The sequence below is a fragment of the Lynx canadensis genome, chromosome A2 (genome assembly GCF_007474595.2).
Source record: "Lynx canadensis isolate LIC74 chromosome A2, mLynCan4.pri.v2, whole genome shotgun sequence".
NCBI classification, from domain to species: Eukaryota; Metazoa; Chordata; class Mammalia; order Carnivora; family Felidae; genus Lynx; species Lynx canadensis.
Window position 1 is genome coordinate 17,072,172 of NC_044304.2, and position 15,008 is coordinate 17,087,179.

Here is a 15,008-nt window from a genome sequence, read left to right on the forward strand (position 1 = left end):
AGTTACACAAAATATAAAATGTACTGTCTGGACCGTTTTTTAGTGAACACTCCGGTAGTATTAAACCTCATGCAGCCAATCTCCAGAACTTTGTCGCCTTGTAAAACTGAAACTCCATACTCATTAAACAATAAACACCTGTTCCCTGCCCCCTCAGCCCCTGTCAGCCACCATTCTACTGCCTGTTTCTGTGAATGTGACTCCATCAGAGACTTCATATCCTCACACCAGTGGAATTGTACGGTATTTGTCTCTGTGACTGGCTTATCGTAGTTCGCATAGTGAGCTCAAGGCCCGTCCGTGCAGCCTGTGTCAGAATCCCCTCCTGTTTAAGGCTGCATAATACTCCATCAGAGGGATACACCAGACTCTGTGTATTCATTTATCCATCAAAGGGCCTCTCTGGTTGTTTCCACCTTTTGGTTATTGTGAATAATGCTTCTGTGAACATGAGTGTCCAAATAATCTCTTCGGGACGTGGCTTTCAGTTGCTGGATCGTACGGTGGTATGGTAATATGGTATGTGTGTAGCATGTAGCATGGCATGCTGTGTAGTATGGTAGTCCAGGTGGAGGAAGTGCCATACTGTCTTCACGGTAGCCGTAACATGTCACATTCCCACCAGCGGCGCACGAGGACTCCAGTCTCTCCTCATCTTTACCAGCACTGTCTGTTGTTTTCCCTAATGGGTGCAAGGTGGTATCTCATGGTTTTGGTTTGCATTTCCCTAATGAGTACTGATGTTAATCACCTTTTCTCTCCGTCTCTCTTTTTTTTTTAAGGTAAATTCCTAAATTTGTGTTAACCGCACACTGTTTTCCCAGTATGTAAAACATCGTATAGGTTAGCTAAAAAGGACAGAATGCAGCAAAAGGCAGTGCTTGCTTTTCCGTCTCCAGTTGTTGTCCCTGTCAGAAGAGCGGTATGTCGGCTCTTCACAGCTGCCATAAGCATATTCTCTCACCGTATCCTTTGTATGTCTTCCCCTTGAGAAATGCACAGCTACAAATTACAGGGAGCTGCACTTGGGCCAAGTGGGGCCTCCTTCTGAGACGTTCCTGGGGGAAGGGAAGGGACTGCTTTCATACACTCTTTTTGACCGGATGAAGTTAAAAATGTTTGCAAATGCCCTAGAGCAATATGAAACCACGCTGACGAGGAGTTTGTGGAAAACTAAGTTCCACAGTCAAAAATATAGTGATTGCTTCTCTGGGGGAATTCTTCCCCCAAATGTACCTTGATCAGGAGGGAGCACATTTTGAGGATTTGTGCCTGTAGGTATCATTTTATGCCATGCTGCAGAGAGCTGTAGTTTTTGAGAATGCTTTGCTTGTGCTGTTGACCGTTTGTCTACCTTTTCTGGAGAAATGCCTGTTGAAGTTCTTTGCCTGTTGTTTAATCGGAGTGTTTTTGTTGTTATAGGAGTCCTTTATGTGCTCTGCGGCACCCAGCCTTTTCGTTCCCCAGTATCTATACTCACGTCCCTTGGCTCTTTCCTTCCCCCCCAAACCAGATCATCGAGCATTGCTCTTGTGCTCGGTGCCAGTTGCCAGCAACACAGAGGTGACTGAGTGTGTGCTTGGCACGCGTGCAAGAAGCTTATCCAGACTTTGATTGGAATTCTGTTACCTGTCTTCATCTAGCTTCTCACTTTGTGGTTCCTTAGACCCTGGTCATCTGCATTTCTGTTCTGCCTCGTGGATTCTGTTTCTTGGGGGCAGGGACCAGGTTCCATCTCTTCTAATGGTGCTCAGGGTAACCAGCGTGTTGCTTCGTATGTGCTAGAGAGTCAGCATGTTTCATTTGGTACTCTGTCTAGAAAAGAATAAAGCATCCCAGGTTATTTCTAGAATACATTCTTAGCGTAGGATTCTTATGTCAGGGATAGATCTGTTTTCTGGTGTGGGCTCCATTTTCCCTAACTGCTATATTCACTGAAGCTTTTTGGATCACTTTGTGAATGCATCTGCTTCCCCATTCCCTGGGGGTTTTTTCTCCCTTCAGTTTTTTGTTTAATAGGTGTAAGAGCTTACTTTGTCTTTTTCATGTGTCAGAGCTAGACTTGTTTGTTTATCTTAAGGGGAGGGGGGTGCAGAGAGAGGGAGAGACAGAATCCCAAACAGGCTCGGCTCTGATAGCATAGAGTTTGACTCAAGGCTCGGATTCCCAAACCATGAGATTTTGATTTGACCTGAGCCAAAATCAAGTCATTGGATGCTGAATCAGCTAAGCCACTCAGGCACCCCTTCAGAGCTAGACTTTTTTTTTTTTTTTTTTAAGTGTATTTATTTATTTTGAGAGAACAAGTGGAGGATAGTCAGAGAGGGAGAGAGAGAATTTCAAGCAGGTTCTGCACTGTTGGCACAGAGCCCGGCATGGGGGCTCAAACACATGAACTATGAGATCATGACCTGAGCTGAAACCAAGAGTCAGACGCTTAACTGACTGAGCCACCCAGGCACCCTCAGTGCTGGACATGTTAAGGGCTCTCTTGATGTCTAGTCCTGGACCTGGGGCTGAAGCAGGCAGACAGGTACAAAGGGGCTTGGCTCCTGCATAGGGGACTTTTAGTGTAAGGGAGCAGGTTCTGGGCGGACTGAGGTGTGAGAATGGACCCTCACGACATGCCTTTTGCCCCCACCCCCCCAGGGCTGGGGCCTGCTGGGTCCCCGAAACGAGCTGTTTGATGCAGCCAAATATCGTGTGCTAGCCGATCGCTTTGGCTCTCCGGCTGACAGCTGGTGGCGCCCAGAACCCACCATGCCACCTACTTCCTGGCGGCAGCTGAATCCCGAGAGCATCCGGCCAGGGGGACCTGGGGGCCTGTCCCGCTCCTTGGGCCGGGAGGAAGAGGAGGATGAGGAGGAAGAGCTAGAAGAGGGGACCATTGATGTCACCGACTTCCTGTCCATGGCCCAGCAGGACTCCCACACCCCACTCAGGGACTCGAGGTAGAGCTGGACGTGGGGGATGCAGGGAAGCTGGTTGCGCCTTGACGTGGGGATGGGAGATGTTCCCTGGGAGCCTTCTCGGAGATGTGAGGGCCCCCGCTACACCTCAGCCTGTGAGTCCCATTGTTCATTGGTACATCTGCCGTTCCTGGGGAAAGTGGTCTTGTACGGCGTGGCTGGGCTCATGCAAAACGGCAGCGTGGACCCTCCGTCCAGCTCACACTTGGGTCCCTCCAAGTCCCAGCCACTACTCTGCCCCTGGGCCCCTGCCCCCTGTCCTCAATTATCCGTTTGGGGAAACTGAGGGAGCGTCAGTCATGCTGTGTTTCTGAGAGGATCACATGCTGAGCGAAGATGCCTGGCCTGCCATCTTTTCCATGCCTCCTTGCTGTCTGTTGCACCACTGCAGTGTCCTACCCCCGTGGGCCTCAGAGCCTGAGGGGAAATTGGCCTGGGAAGAGATAGAGCTTTTTCACCTAAACTTTTGGTCCTCCCAGGGGGGGTTCCTTTGAAATGACAGACGACGACAGTGCTATTAGGGCTCTGACCCAGTTTCCACTTCCCAAGAACCTTCTGGCCAAAGTGATTCAGATAGCAACATCGTCCTCCACAGCTAAGGTGAGTTGGGTATCCTGGAGTGTGTGGGGTGGGGAGCTGGCTTGGTTATGTATGATGGTGGAGGATACCTGTACCTTCAGCCCGTACCTAGGCCAGTCAGGGGTCTGGGGTTCTTGGCCTGTGAGGAGTGTGAAGCAGCCAGGACGGAATAGACATCGGTGTAGGAGCTCCGGGTGGGCTGGTGCCTCGGGAGCCGGAGACCCAAGCTTGGTCCAGGGTGGCTGGGAGGAGTGGGGTGTGTGTGGCGCTGTCTTGCCGAGGCATGAATTTCATCTCTGTGGCCGGGCTCAGGGCTTCAGTAAGCACAGCTTCTCTCCAGGGGTAAGGCCTTCACGCACCCCCAGGATGTGCCTGGTTCTGGCTCATGCCGACTGCTCACCCCACAGCTGCCACCCTCCCTGTTGTCTTCAAAGGTGCTGAGAGCACACTAGGCTAGGAGGGTGGGTGGCGGCATTGTCCAGAGGCTGTCTTCTTCTCTGAAACCATAGGATGGCCAGAGAAGCCAGCCCAGGCCTAGGGATCTGCAGCCCTAGAGGGGCTTCCTTCTGCCTGTACGTTGGCCCATCTCACGTGGCTGATGTTTGGCACCTGCTAAGATGGGGGTTAATTCCATGACTGGGTTCCTTGGCATTCTGAGGATGCATTCTCTGTCTTTCCATAATCATCTCTCTTGCCTTCCGCGTAGAACCTCATGCAGTTTCATACCGTGGGCACCAAGACCAAGCTGTCTACCCTCACTCTGCTTTGGCCCTGTCCTATGACCTTTGTCGCCAAAGGGCGCCGCAAAGCGGAGGCTGAGAATAAGGCAGCAGCCCTGGCCTGCAAGAAACTGAAGGTGAGTCCAGGCGGGTCCGTGGTGTGAGGCATGGGAGATCTTAGAGCTCCCCTACCCTTGGCAAATTGGCCCAAGTCTCCAGGAAATGAAACCCACCACACTAGGCCTTTGAAAGCCTGAGCACAATAGCATCTGGTGTCCGAGCCTTGCTTCTCTGACCACATGACTGCTGTTTCTAGGAATCCCTCACTCTCTCAGAAGGTGCTTTGCCTGCGAGCTCAGCCTTTTTGGTGTTGTTGCCCAAAGCCGGGTGAAGCCGGGAGGGGACATGCCTGTTGCTGTGAACAGCAAAAAGCAGGAGGAATGGTGCTGTGCCGAGCAGCAGGCTTGGCGTCTAGAGAGATCTTAGTTATCTGGGCTTTGTGGGCGAAATGAGTAATAAGATGTTTATGTGGGATGGAGATTGGAGATTCATTTAACCCCAAGGTGTGCACAGTGGGGCCTCCAGTGGGAAGTTCCCTTGGAGAGGCCTCGGAGGCCAGCTGTGCCCAGCAGTGGGAGCCATCGCTACCGTGCCTGCTGGAGAAGTGGGGGATCTGAACCCACATCAGTACAGGTTTAGGTTTTTTTGTTTTTGTTTTTAATTTTTAAAAAATGTTTATTTTTGAGAGAGACAGAGCATGAGTGGGGGAGGGGCAGAAAGAGTGGGAGACACAGAATCTGAAGCAGGCTCCAGGCTCTGAGCTGTCAGCACAGAGCCTGACATGGGGCTTGAACTCCCGAACCGCGAGATCATGACTTGAGCTGCATTTGGACGCTTAACGGACTGAGCCACCAGGTACCCCAGTACAGGTTTAGTTTGCAGAGGAAGAGAGCAAGGAGGGCCTGCTTTGCTCTGGTCAGATATACCGTTGGTGTGTGTTCGGCTCTGGGAACCACGTTTTCGAACGAGAGCCCAGAGAATAGGAGAGGGAGAGATACAAATGCCTGTGGCTCAGGAGACCAAACCGGGGCTAATCGGTAGAACTTTGCAGAGGTCTGAATTTTAACTTGACAGACACAGGTACTGAGGATCGGGAGGCTCTCGGCATGGGACAGCCCTGTCTCGGAAAGGAGCCGGCTCCCGGTTGGCAGCGGTGCTCCCGCTGCTGGCCGCTTGTCAGAGGCCACAGGTAAACTCTCAGGCCTTTCCTGGAGTGAGGTGGCCGAGTTGGTCCAGGGACTAGATCCTTGTTTTTGAGACCTGATGGGAGGCCAGAGGAAAGGGATCAGGCCCTGTGGGGGCAGGCTTGAAGGAGGGAGTATTTGATCTGAGCTTCAGAGGGCGAGTAGAATCCTGGTGTTACAGGTGACAGGAACACGAGACTAGGGAAAAAGACTGGTTTTGCACACTTGCCTGAAGTGTTGGGATGCCTTGTTTTATGTCTGATGAGGTGGGTTTAGACATGTAGGAAAATAAGATGTAGTGTTTATTGAATTGTATGAGTAGACATTTCCAAGAAATTCTGTGTACATTCATGTAAAGGGGTCACAGATAGAAAGGGTGTTGTGGAGACGGGGTGGGGCGGCAGCTGGAGTGGAAAGGTCGCGGGGGTGTGGGGTGTGCTTTGGAGGCAGTGAACACAGAGGGTGCTCGTGAGGTCGTGATGGGGTCATTAAGGGCCTGGCCTGCCTGGCTGAGATGTCCATGTTGGGAATTTATAGAGGTGAGATTGGGCTGTTGTGGGGCCCCTGGCTGCTCAAGGAGAACTTTCTGAGGGGTATTCCTCTCGGGCAGGTCCAGTCTTACTTTTCTTGAATTGATTTTTACTAGTTTTGGGGCAGGGGTGAAGAGTTACATTTTCCTGGAATTCCTCTTTTCTGCACAACATCCACTTAAAAGCAAAATCTCTTAGGAAAGAGGTTGCTCTGCACAATTTCTCTCAAGCTTCTGAGCCTGTCTGGGCCCGTTCTGGAGAGGCAGAGGCGTAGATCAACCTGTAGTGTCCCCCCTTCCCCCTCTGCAGAGCCTGGGCCTGGTGGACCGCAACAACGAGCCGCTCACCCACGCCATGTATAACCTGGCCTCCTTGCGTGAGCTGGGTGAGACCCAGCGCCGGCCGTGTACCATCCAGGTGCCTGAGCCCATCCTCCGCAAGATAGAAACCTTCCTGAACCATGTAAGAGAACCAGGAGAACCCCTTCTGCAACCCGCCCCCCACCCCCACCTCAGTCTTGCCTGCACTGGGTCTCTACCTGCAACCGGCAGGAGTGACTCCCCGTTTTCCCTGAGGAGGTTGGAGTGTGGGAGCACCCATGCCCTGAGTAGCCCATTCCTGCCCACGAGAGTCCTTGGGCAGTCGTGTACTGAGTTCGCCGGCCAGCGGGCTGGGCCATGGCATCTGGCCCAGGTGAATTGTGTGGCAGGGCTTGTGAGTGAAGGAGGAAGAAGGTATCTGTCTCACCATTTTGCTTGCTTCTCCCATCCTGCAGTACCCTGTGGATAGTTCATGGATCACCCCAGAACTCCGGCTGCAGAGTGATGACGTCTTGCCCTTGGGCAAGGACTCGGGGCCCCTGAGTGACCCTATCACAGGCAAGCCCTACGTGCCCCTGTCAGAAGCAGAGGAGGTCCGTCTGAGCCAGAACTTGCTGGAGCTGTGGCGGCGGCGAGGGCCAGTCTGGCAGGAGGCCCCCCAGCTCCCTGTGGACCCGCATCGGGACACAATCCTCAATGCCATTGAGCAGCACCCGGTGGTGGTCATCTCTGGGGACACGGGCTGTGGAAAGACCACACGCATCCCCCAGCTGCTGCTAGAGCGCTATGTGACCGAGGGCCGTGGTGCCCGCTGCAATGTGATCATCACCCAGCCGCGCCGCATCTCCGCTGTGTCGGTGGCACAGCGGGTCAGCCACGAACTGGGCCCCTCTCTGCGCCGGAACGTGGGCTTCCAGGTGCGGTTGGAAAGCAAGCCCCCGGCCCGAGGCGGGGCCTTGCTCTTCTGCACCGTGGGCATCCTGCTGCGGAAGCTGCAGAGCAACCCCAGCCTGGAAGGCGTGAGCCATGTCATCGTGGACGAGGTCCATGAGCGGGACGTGAATACAGACTTCCTGCTTATTTTGCTCAAGGGCCTGCAGCGGCTCAACCCGGCCCTGCGGCTGGTGCTCATGAGCGCCACGGGCGATAACGAGCGCTTCTCCCGCTACTTTGGTGGCTGCCCTGTCATCAAGGTGCCAGGCTTCATGTACCCCGTCAAGGAGCACTACCTGGAGGACATTCTGGCCAAGCTGGGCAAGCACCAGTACCCGCACCGGCACCGGCACCATGAGGTGAGGGGACGTGCCTGCCCCAGCCCTCCCCGGCCTTCCCTCTGGATTCCCCTCCTCCCTGTCCCTGTGGCTTGGTGGCCTAGGGTGAGTTAATGCTCCCGAGCTTGTTTCCTTGATAGAAATGAAATGATTGGGGGGGCGGCAGGAGGGGGGCTTCTGGGCAAGGGTGTGGTGAGGGTTGGAGGTGACAGGTTGAGTGCCTGGGCCTCACTGAGTCACAGAGTGACTGTGTCCTTCCCTGGGGCTGTGACTGTGGCCTGTCTTCCCCCAACCTAGTCTGAGGATGAATGTGCACTTGACTTGGACCTCGTGACGGACCTGGTTCTGCACATTGATGCCCGAGGGGAACCAGGTGGGTGCTTTCCCCTCTGCCCCGGCCCCACCCTGACCTCCACCTGCCGGAGAGTGACAGCTCATGCCTGCAGGGCCCCTTTACAGGTGGGATCCTCTGCTTCCTGCCTGGGTGGCAGGAGATCAAAGGAGTGCAGCAACGCCTCCAGGAGGCCCTGGGCATGCACGAGAGCAAGTACCTGATCCTGCCAGGTGAGAGCATGCACGTGAGGCCTTCTGCCCTCACACACCAGTCTTGCCCTCTGTCCTGGGGACTGACCCAACTGGGACTCGAGGGGCCTGGGTTTCTGACCAGGCTGCCCTAATTTTGTTTTTCTACTTTTACTGGGCATATTCTTGATCTGGGCCTCAGTTTCATCAAAATGGGGTCAAAATCCTTGCCCTGTGCCCTCATCACAGGGAGCAGGAGCAGTGCCCATAACCAGCGTGTTCTTGCTGCCCACCAGTGCACTCCAACATCCCCATGATGGACCAGAAGGCCATATTTCAGCAGCCGCCAGTTGGGGTGCGCAAGATCGTCTTGGCCACCAATATCGCGGAGACCTCAATTACAGTCAATGACATTGTGCACGTGGTGGACAGCGGTCTGCACAAGGAGGAACGCTATGACCTGAAGACCAAGGTGGCACCCATCTCCTGGGCCTAGCCAGCCCCTGGGGGAAGAACGACAAGTTCCGAGGTGGCCCCCAGCCCAGATGGGCCTTGGAGCTGCCCTGTGTGTCTGGAAGAAGCCACACTCATGGGCTCTCGGTGTCCCTGTTGTGGGGGGGGGGGGGCCATTGAGGGGTTAAGTGAGGTGAAGGCCAGACGTGGGGGAGCACTGAGGAAGGCGCGTTGGCATCTGTGTCGCCGCTCACCCACCCCCTCCCCCAGGTGTCCTGCCTGGAGACTGTGTGGGTGTCACGAGCCAATGTGATCCAGCGCCGGGGCCGGGCAGGCCGCTGCCAGTCAGGCTTTGCCTACCACCTATTCCCACGGAGCCGGCTGGAGAAAATGGTCCCTTTCCAAGTGCCGGAGATTCTGCGCACGCCCCTTGAGAACCTGGTGCTACAAGCCAAAATCCACATGCCCGAGAAGACGGTGCGCCGGAGGCGGGGCTGGGCATGGGCTGTACGTGGTCAGGCGTGGGCGGGACTCGGGCTCATGGCAGGCTCTGGCCGGTTCTTGCTGCAGGCAGTGGAATTCCTTTCCAAGGCTGTGGACAGTCCGAACATTAAGGCAGTGGATGAGGCCGTGATCTTGCTCCAGGAGATCGGTGAGTGTGGCGGGGCCAGCCCGGCGGGGGTCACGGCATGGCTCTCACGGGCGATCCTGATGCCGAACTGTTGCAGGAGTGCTGGACCAGCGGGAGTACCTGACCACCCTGGGGCAGCGCCTGGCCCATATCTCCACCGACCCCCGGCTGGCCAAGGCCATAGTGCTGGCTGCCATCTTCCGCTGCCTGCACCCGCTGCTGGTGGTCGTTTCCTGCCTCACCCGGGACCCCTTCAGCAGTAGCCTGCAGAACCGGGCGGAGGTGGACAAGGTCAGACCCAGCCCCGTCCCGTGGTGGCCCTTTGCTCCTCCTCTCGGCCCACCCCCACCTTCTGTCCCGAGGCGGCCACCGCCAGCCCTCCCCCTGTGACCCCGGCACGCCCTCCCACTGCCTCCCAGGTGAAGGCGCTGTTGAGCCACGACAGTGGCAGCGACCACCTGGCCTTCGTGCGGGCCGTGGCCGGCTGGGAGGAGGTGCTGCGCTGGCAGGACCGCAGCTCCCGGGAGAACTACCTGGAGGAGAACCTGCTGTACGCACCCAGCCTGCGCTTCATCCACGGTCAGTGGGCTTCACCCCGTCTCTAGCCCCTCCCGGCCCACACCCCCCTGGCTGAGGCACCACGGAGCGTGTCGTCCCCCAGCCTCGTGGCTTCGGGGGCCGCAGGCTCACCCGCCCCCAACTCCCCAGGACTCATCAAGCAGTTCTCAGAGAACATTTATGAGGCTTTCCTGGTGGGAAAGCCCTCGGACTGCACCCTGGCTTCTGCCCAGTGCAACGAGTACAGTGAGGAGGAGGAGCTGGTGAAGGGCGTACTGATGGCCGGCCTCTACCCCAACCTCATCCAGGTGCTGCCTCGGGGCGGGCCCGGGGGGCCTCGGCCTCCGCGGATTCATCCGCGGCTTCTTGCTCAGCCGGTCTGTCTTTTCTTTCATCCTTGCAGGTGAGGCAGGGCAAGGTGACCCGGCAGGGCAAGTTCAAGCCCAACAGCGTCACATACAGGACCAAATCAGGCAACATCTTGCTGCATAAGTCGACCATCAACAGGTGGGAGGCAGGCAGGGCAGGGGAGGAGCAGTGGGCGTGCTCCCTAGGAGGGCAGCCTCACCCAGCCCTGTGTTCCTCAGGGAGGCCACGCGGCTCCGGAGCCGATGGCTGACGTACTTCATGGCCGTCAAGTCCAATGGCAGCGTCTTCGTCCGGGACTCCTCCCAGGTGCACCCGCTGGCCGTGCTGCTGCTGACAGACGGGGACGTCCACATACGTGGTGGGTGCCGGCACACCCCCACCCCCACCCCCGTTGCGGCTCGGGCCGGTCTATATCCACCGGGGCCTGGCCTCACCCTAGCCCTCTGCCGCCTCCTCCCTCCCCCAGATGATGGGCGCCGGGCCACCATCTCCCTGAGTGACAGTGACCTGCTGAGGCTGGAGGGGGATTCCCGCACCGTGCGGCTGCTGAGGGAGCTGCGCCGGGCCCTGGGCCGCATGGTGGAGCGGAGCCTGCGCAGTGAGCTGGCCGCACTCCCGCCTGGCGTGCAGCAGGAGCACGGGCAGCTGCTCGCCCTGCTGGCGGAGCTGTTGCGTGGGCCCTGTGGCAGCTTTGACGTGCGCAAGACAGCCGATGACTGAGCCCCGTGTCTGGTGGGGCTGTGTACAGAGTGCAAATGTTTATTTAAAATAAAGTTCTATTTATCCCTTGTGAGCATTGCTCTCCGCTGGGGGCTCCTCTCTCAGGGCCCCAGCATCCCCCGCTTCCCAAACTCCCGCTTATTGCGAGCCTGAGGTCATGGGAGGGAGGGGCTTAGCTGGTGTGGGGCCTGCGTCCCGGGGGCCTGCCTTGTCCTACAGCTGCTTCCGCGCCCACGTGGCAGGCAGCCTGTTTGCACCATCCCTGCCTTTGCTGGTTGGGACAGCAGGTGTTGAGCATGCACTCACTCACGTCTCCCTCTCCGGGCCAGTGGTACGTGCACAGCGCGTGTCCTCGTGGAATCTGGCTGCCACCTCCCAGCCCCAAGCAGAATTGGGAGAGAAGTTCCTCAGGCAGCTAAGGGCACCTGAACCTTAACCCTCAAGGGGCCTTGGGTTGTGTGGCAGCCCTGCCACAAGCTGGGACTTCCCCTTGGTTGCATCCACAAATTCACAGATGAGAGGCTACGGTCGTCAAGACTGCACGGTGCACACATCAGTCTCCCGATACAAGGCGACGGGCTAGCGGAGACCAACGAGGACACACAGAAGATACGGGGCCTGCGTGGTGGGACATCACGAGCTTTATTTACTCTTGAAATCGGTACAACGGAATCACAGATTGACACAGGCAATAGCTGAGCCATAAGCAAACCGGAAGTACAGAAATGTCACACCCCCAAACGGCTGCAGGTAGTAACAGCTCACAGGGGCCTCTGGTCCCCAGCTGTCAGGGCAGCCTTCTCCGCTTCTCTGGCTTGGGGGACACTTCAAGGGAGCTGGGACAAGACCACCCCTCAGAAAAACGACCACTCCAGCCCACCTAGAGAGCGCTCTACTAGGGTCACCTCTCCTACTCCTACCTGTGGACCCAGAGCCAGTTGTCAACCTCAGCATCCGTGTGGGCCTGGAACTAACACAAAGGGCACAGGTACCTTCGGGCCCTGCACTACTACTTCATTCTGCCGCTTCCTCCTGCTGACAAAACACGGGTGCCCCAATGTCCTTGGCACAAAGCATTCTTGTCTTTGGCTCGGGGAACACTTTCTCCACAGGCCCCCCCACGGTATGTGCTTGGGGAGCTGGGGATGTGGCGTCAAACCTCCCCAAGGAAAATGCTACCTCAGAAGTGGGAGAACCTGCTGGCCCAGATGCCCTCCCTCTACACGGAGATCAAATCTGAACCTAAGTCAAAAGCCCCTACCTTCTCAGCTCCAAGGGTCACCGGGAGCAGCGGCGGGGAAGACGAGGGGCCGAGTCTGTGGCCACCTCCTCGGGGCAAGTCTGCACTGCAGAAAATGCTCTTCCGGAGGAGAAGCCCTGGGAGACTCCCCGGCCATTTCACTACAAACTGTTACATTTTAATCCTTTATTAGAAACCATGCAAACTTTAATACAAAAAAAAAAAAAAAAAATACAAGTGCAATAAGAATCTTCCGTGTCAATACAATTCCCGGGATTTCTCATCATTGCAGCCATCCCAAGACCGGCCCTGGCTGGGACACCCCTCCACAGGCTGGCCTTGCCTCTCCCCACTCTCCAGTCAGGCTGTAAGGGAAGGGAGGTGGCCTGTCTCATGCTTTTATTTTTAAATTTCCATACGTGATTCCCCATCATCCACATGAGTTCTGGACATCTGGGGCACCCCAGTCACTGAGGGCTCTAGTGTCCTAGGCCTGCAAGCCTGGAGAACTTTGACCTCCACAGCCCTTCCCTATTTCTCCGGCCCCGAGCTTATATCTCCCACTAGATCCCAAGGAATGAGACAGATAGAGATACCAAAACCAGCCTCTTGGTTAGAAAAGAAAAGCAGCATACACACAAAATACCAGAACAACCAGTCCACGCTCTGACCAGCCCCTAGTGTGCCCTATGCTCACCAGGCCACAGCCCCTGCATCTCACCCGCCCTGCCCACACACTCTGGGGCCCCAAGCTGCCCAGGCCAAGGCAGCCCCCGATGCCTGACCTCCCGGCTGGAGGCTTAAGGATGTCCCCTCCCCATTTCCTTTAACACCTACTGAGAACTTTCATTTAGACATGGCTTCAACCTGCAAAACTCCTCTACCAGTTTTTAGGTTACTAAAAAAAAAAAAGGATAAAACAAGAGAAAGGGAAGTGTGGCAGCAGCTAGGCAGGTACAGGAAGCAGCGGGGACAGGCAGAACCAACCCCTAACTAACTTGGGGCAGGGCAGCAAGAGGCACCTGGCCCCACCTGCGTGGTGGGCACCACTGTGGGGTCAAGGAGAGAGGCGGTGGCTTAGTGGGCTCCAGGGGATGTGGGCAGCACCCTGCCACCACGTGGCCATCCACTTCGACTCTTCCCTCCAGGTGGACCCGGCGAGGAGGGCGCGTATGTCAGTTTCTCTTGGGTTTGGTCCGAAAAACCCAAAGACGAGGTTGGAATCTGGATCCCCCCCTCCTAGATCCCACAAGATCCCAAGTTGGCCTCCCCACCCCATTCACCTCCCAACCTCGTCTACGGAGCAGTGAGCAATGATGGGACAGGAAGGAAGCAAGGAGCTGGGCCCAGGGCAGGGACTGGAGGAGGTCTGGGGGCGGGCCTACTGCCATGGGCAAGCAAGGCAGGGGGATGGGGCGGGGGCCCAGAGGACTGCCCAGCACCCAAGCCGTGTGGGGTCTATAGAGCAGCCCGGGTGAGGGAGCCAAGGGCCCGGGTGCCTGAGCTGGGGCCGCCAGGGAAGTGGGGGGGGCGGGAGACAATGTCAGCCCCATGGTCGGTGCGGGCCCTGGCGTTTGCCCGGAACGTCAGCCTGTAGGTCTCAATCTGCAGTGACACGGGAGGAGGGAAGGGAGGGGGGAACAAGGGACACAAGAGGAGGAACACAGGGGACGGAAGACGAGACCAGAATGTCATCATTAGATGCCTGGAAAATAAAAGGTTGCTTGGTTAAAATTTAGGCCATACTCTAGTCAAAAAAAAAAAAGGAGTTTCAATTTGCAAACAGTGGCAGGGCCCCCGGCTGGCCCTCAGGCCAAGCCCAGCCACTTACTTGTCTCCTGGATCTGGCTGTCCAAGGTCTGGGCCTCCCTTTGGTCACCACCACCTGCCAGGGTGGGGTGGCCACTGAGGCCACTGGCTGAAGTGGGGGCGCCAGCTTCGGGCGCTGCCTCAGGGCTGGCCAGCTCCTCCCCAGCGGGGGGGCCCGGACACGGAGGGGCCTCGCTGCCACCGCCCTCAGTCTACAATGAAACAGTGGGGGAGACAGTGTAGGGTCAGTCGGGGAGGAGGTGGGATGGGTGATGGTGGGTTTTACACACAGCCCCTCCTTGCCCACCCGCCACCCCTCCCCGGCCACTGGATTTAGGCACAGTCATCTGGAGACTCTAAACCAGGTACTCCCCATCCCTACTCTGCCTGTGAGAGGACCCCTGGCTTGGGCGTCCAGTGTAGGGCAAGAACACAGCCTCGGGCCCAGCATGCAGCCTGGCTAGTGACACACCCTGGGGGGCTCCTCTGTGGAGTGCACGGTTTCATGCGGTCTTTCTGAGGGGAGAGGTGCGGGCTTCTCAGCAAGGCCGACACCAAACAGCCGTGACATCTGATCACTGGCAAAAAACCCTGGGAACGCTCTCTAGACAGCGGGTCTGGAATCGGTCAGGAAGCGGGGGTGCTGCAGGCCAGTTAAGGAGCTCTGGGAGCTGGGAGTCAGTTCCCAAGGGGTGCAGCTCACCACCTCGGACCGGACTGATGAGTCCCAGACCACACCCACCAGAGAGCGGGTGCTAAAGGGGCTCTCTTGGGAACTCATGAGCCCTGCCTGCTCATCTACCCCTCCCCAGACACCGAGACCTCTTCTGTGCGGGGCACCCTTCCGGAGCCTGGGGACACAGAGGAGGGAGGAAGGGGTCCAGGGAGGGGGGACCAGGGAGACTTCGGGGCCTGCAGGGCTTTGCGGGAGGAGGATGGGGTGGACAGAAGAGGGGAGGCCAGTGGGAGGCCACCCGTGCCCCGGAACACCCAAAAGGTGGCAATGGAAGACTCTACAGTGGTTTCTAATCAGAACAGTGAAGGAGACGGGCCTCTGTATCAGAAAGACAATTC

The 15,008-nt window shown here is 57.0% G+C and overlaps 2 protein-coding genes across 24 annotated transcripts in view; one reads left to right on the forward strand and one right to left on the reverse strand.

Annotated features, from left to right (window-relative positions):
- The window catches only part of DHX30 (DExH-box helicase 30), a 31,189-nt gene extending 18,832 nt beyond the window's left edge, over nucleotides 1-12,357 (forward strand). For all 6 annotated transcript variants that reach the window (XM_030306625.1, XM_030306635.1, XM_030306630.1 and 3 more), the window contains 16 exons: nucleotides 2,650-2,951; nucleotides 3,449-3,569; nucleotides 4,255-4,404; nucleotides 6,351-6,503; nucleotides 6,817-7,653; nucleotides 7,930-8,005; nucleotides 8,092-8,196; nucleotides 8,451-8,626; nucleotides 8,878-9,084; nucleotides 9,178-9,259; nucleotides 9,336-9,529; nucleotides 9,658-9,817; nucleotides 9,947-10,104; nucleotides 10,200-10,303; nucleotides 10,384-10,523; nucleotides 10,632-12,357. In XM_030306625.1, the coding sequence (XP_030162485.1) occupies nucleotides 2,650-2,951; nucleotides 3,449-3,569; nucleotides 4,255-4,404; nucleotides 6,351-6,503; nucleotides 6,817-7,653; nucleotides 7,930-8,005; nucleotides 8,092-8,196; nucleotides 8,451-8,626; nucleotides 8,878-9,084; nucleotides 9,178-9,259; nucleotides 9,336-9,529; nucleotides 9,658-9,817; nucleotides 9,947-10,104; nucleotides 10,200-10,303; nucleotides 10,384-10,523; nucleotides 10,632-10,885 (3,219 nt within the window). In that variant the 3' untranslated portion in view covers nucleotides 10,886-12,357. The remainder of the gene's footprint in view (nucleotides 1-2,649; nucleotides 2,952-3,448; nucleotides 3,570-4,254; nucleotides 4,405-6,350; nucleotides 6,504-6,816; nucleotides 7,654-7,929; nucleotides 8,006-8,091; nucleotides 8,197-8,450; nucleotides 8,627-8,877; nucleotides 9,085-9,177; nucleotides 9,260-9,335; nucleotides 9,530-9,657; nucleotides 9,818-9,946; nucleotides 10,105-10,199; nucleotides 10,304-10,383; nucleotides 10,524-10,631) is intronic.
- MAP4 (microtubule associated protein 4) overlaps nucleotides 11,512-15,008 on the reverse strand; it is a 195,412-nt gene continuing 191,915 nt past the window's right edge. For 15 of the 18 annotated variants that reach the window (XM_030306563.2, XM_030306574.2, XM_030306557.2 and 12 more), the window contains 2 exons: nucleotides 13,957-14,146; nucleotides 11,512-13,830 (listed from right to left, as the gene is read on the reverse strand). In XM_030306563.2, the coding sequence (XP_030162423.1) occupies nucleotides 13,823-13,830; nucleotides 13,957-14,146 (198 nt within the window). In that variant the 3' untranslated portion in view covers nucleotides 11,512-13,822. The remainder of the gene's footprint in view (nucleotides 13,831-13,956; nucleotides 14,147-15,008) is intronic. The other 3 variants (XM_030306545.1, XM_030306595.1, XM_030306537.1) reach the window with 2 other exon arrangements.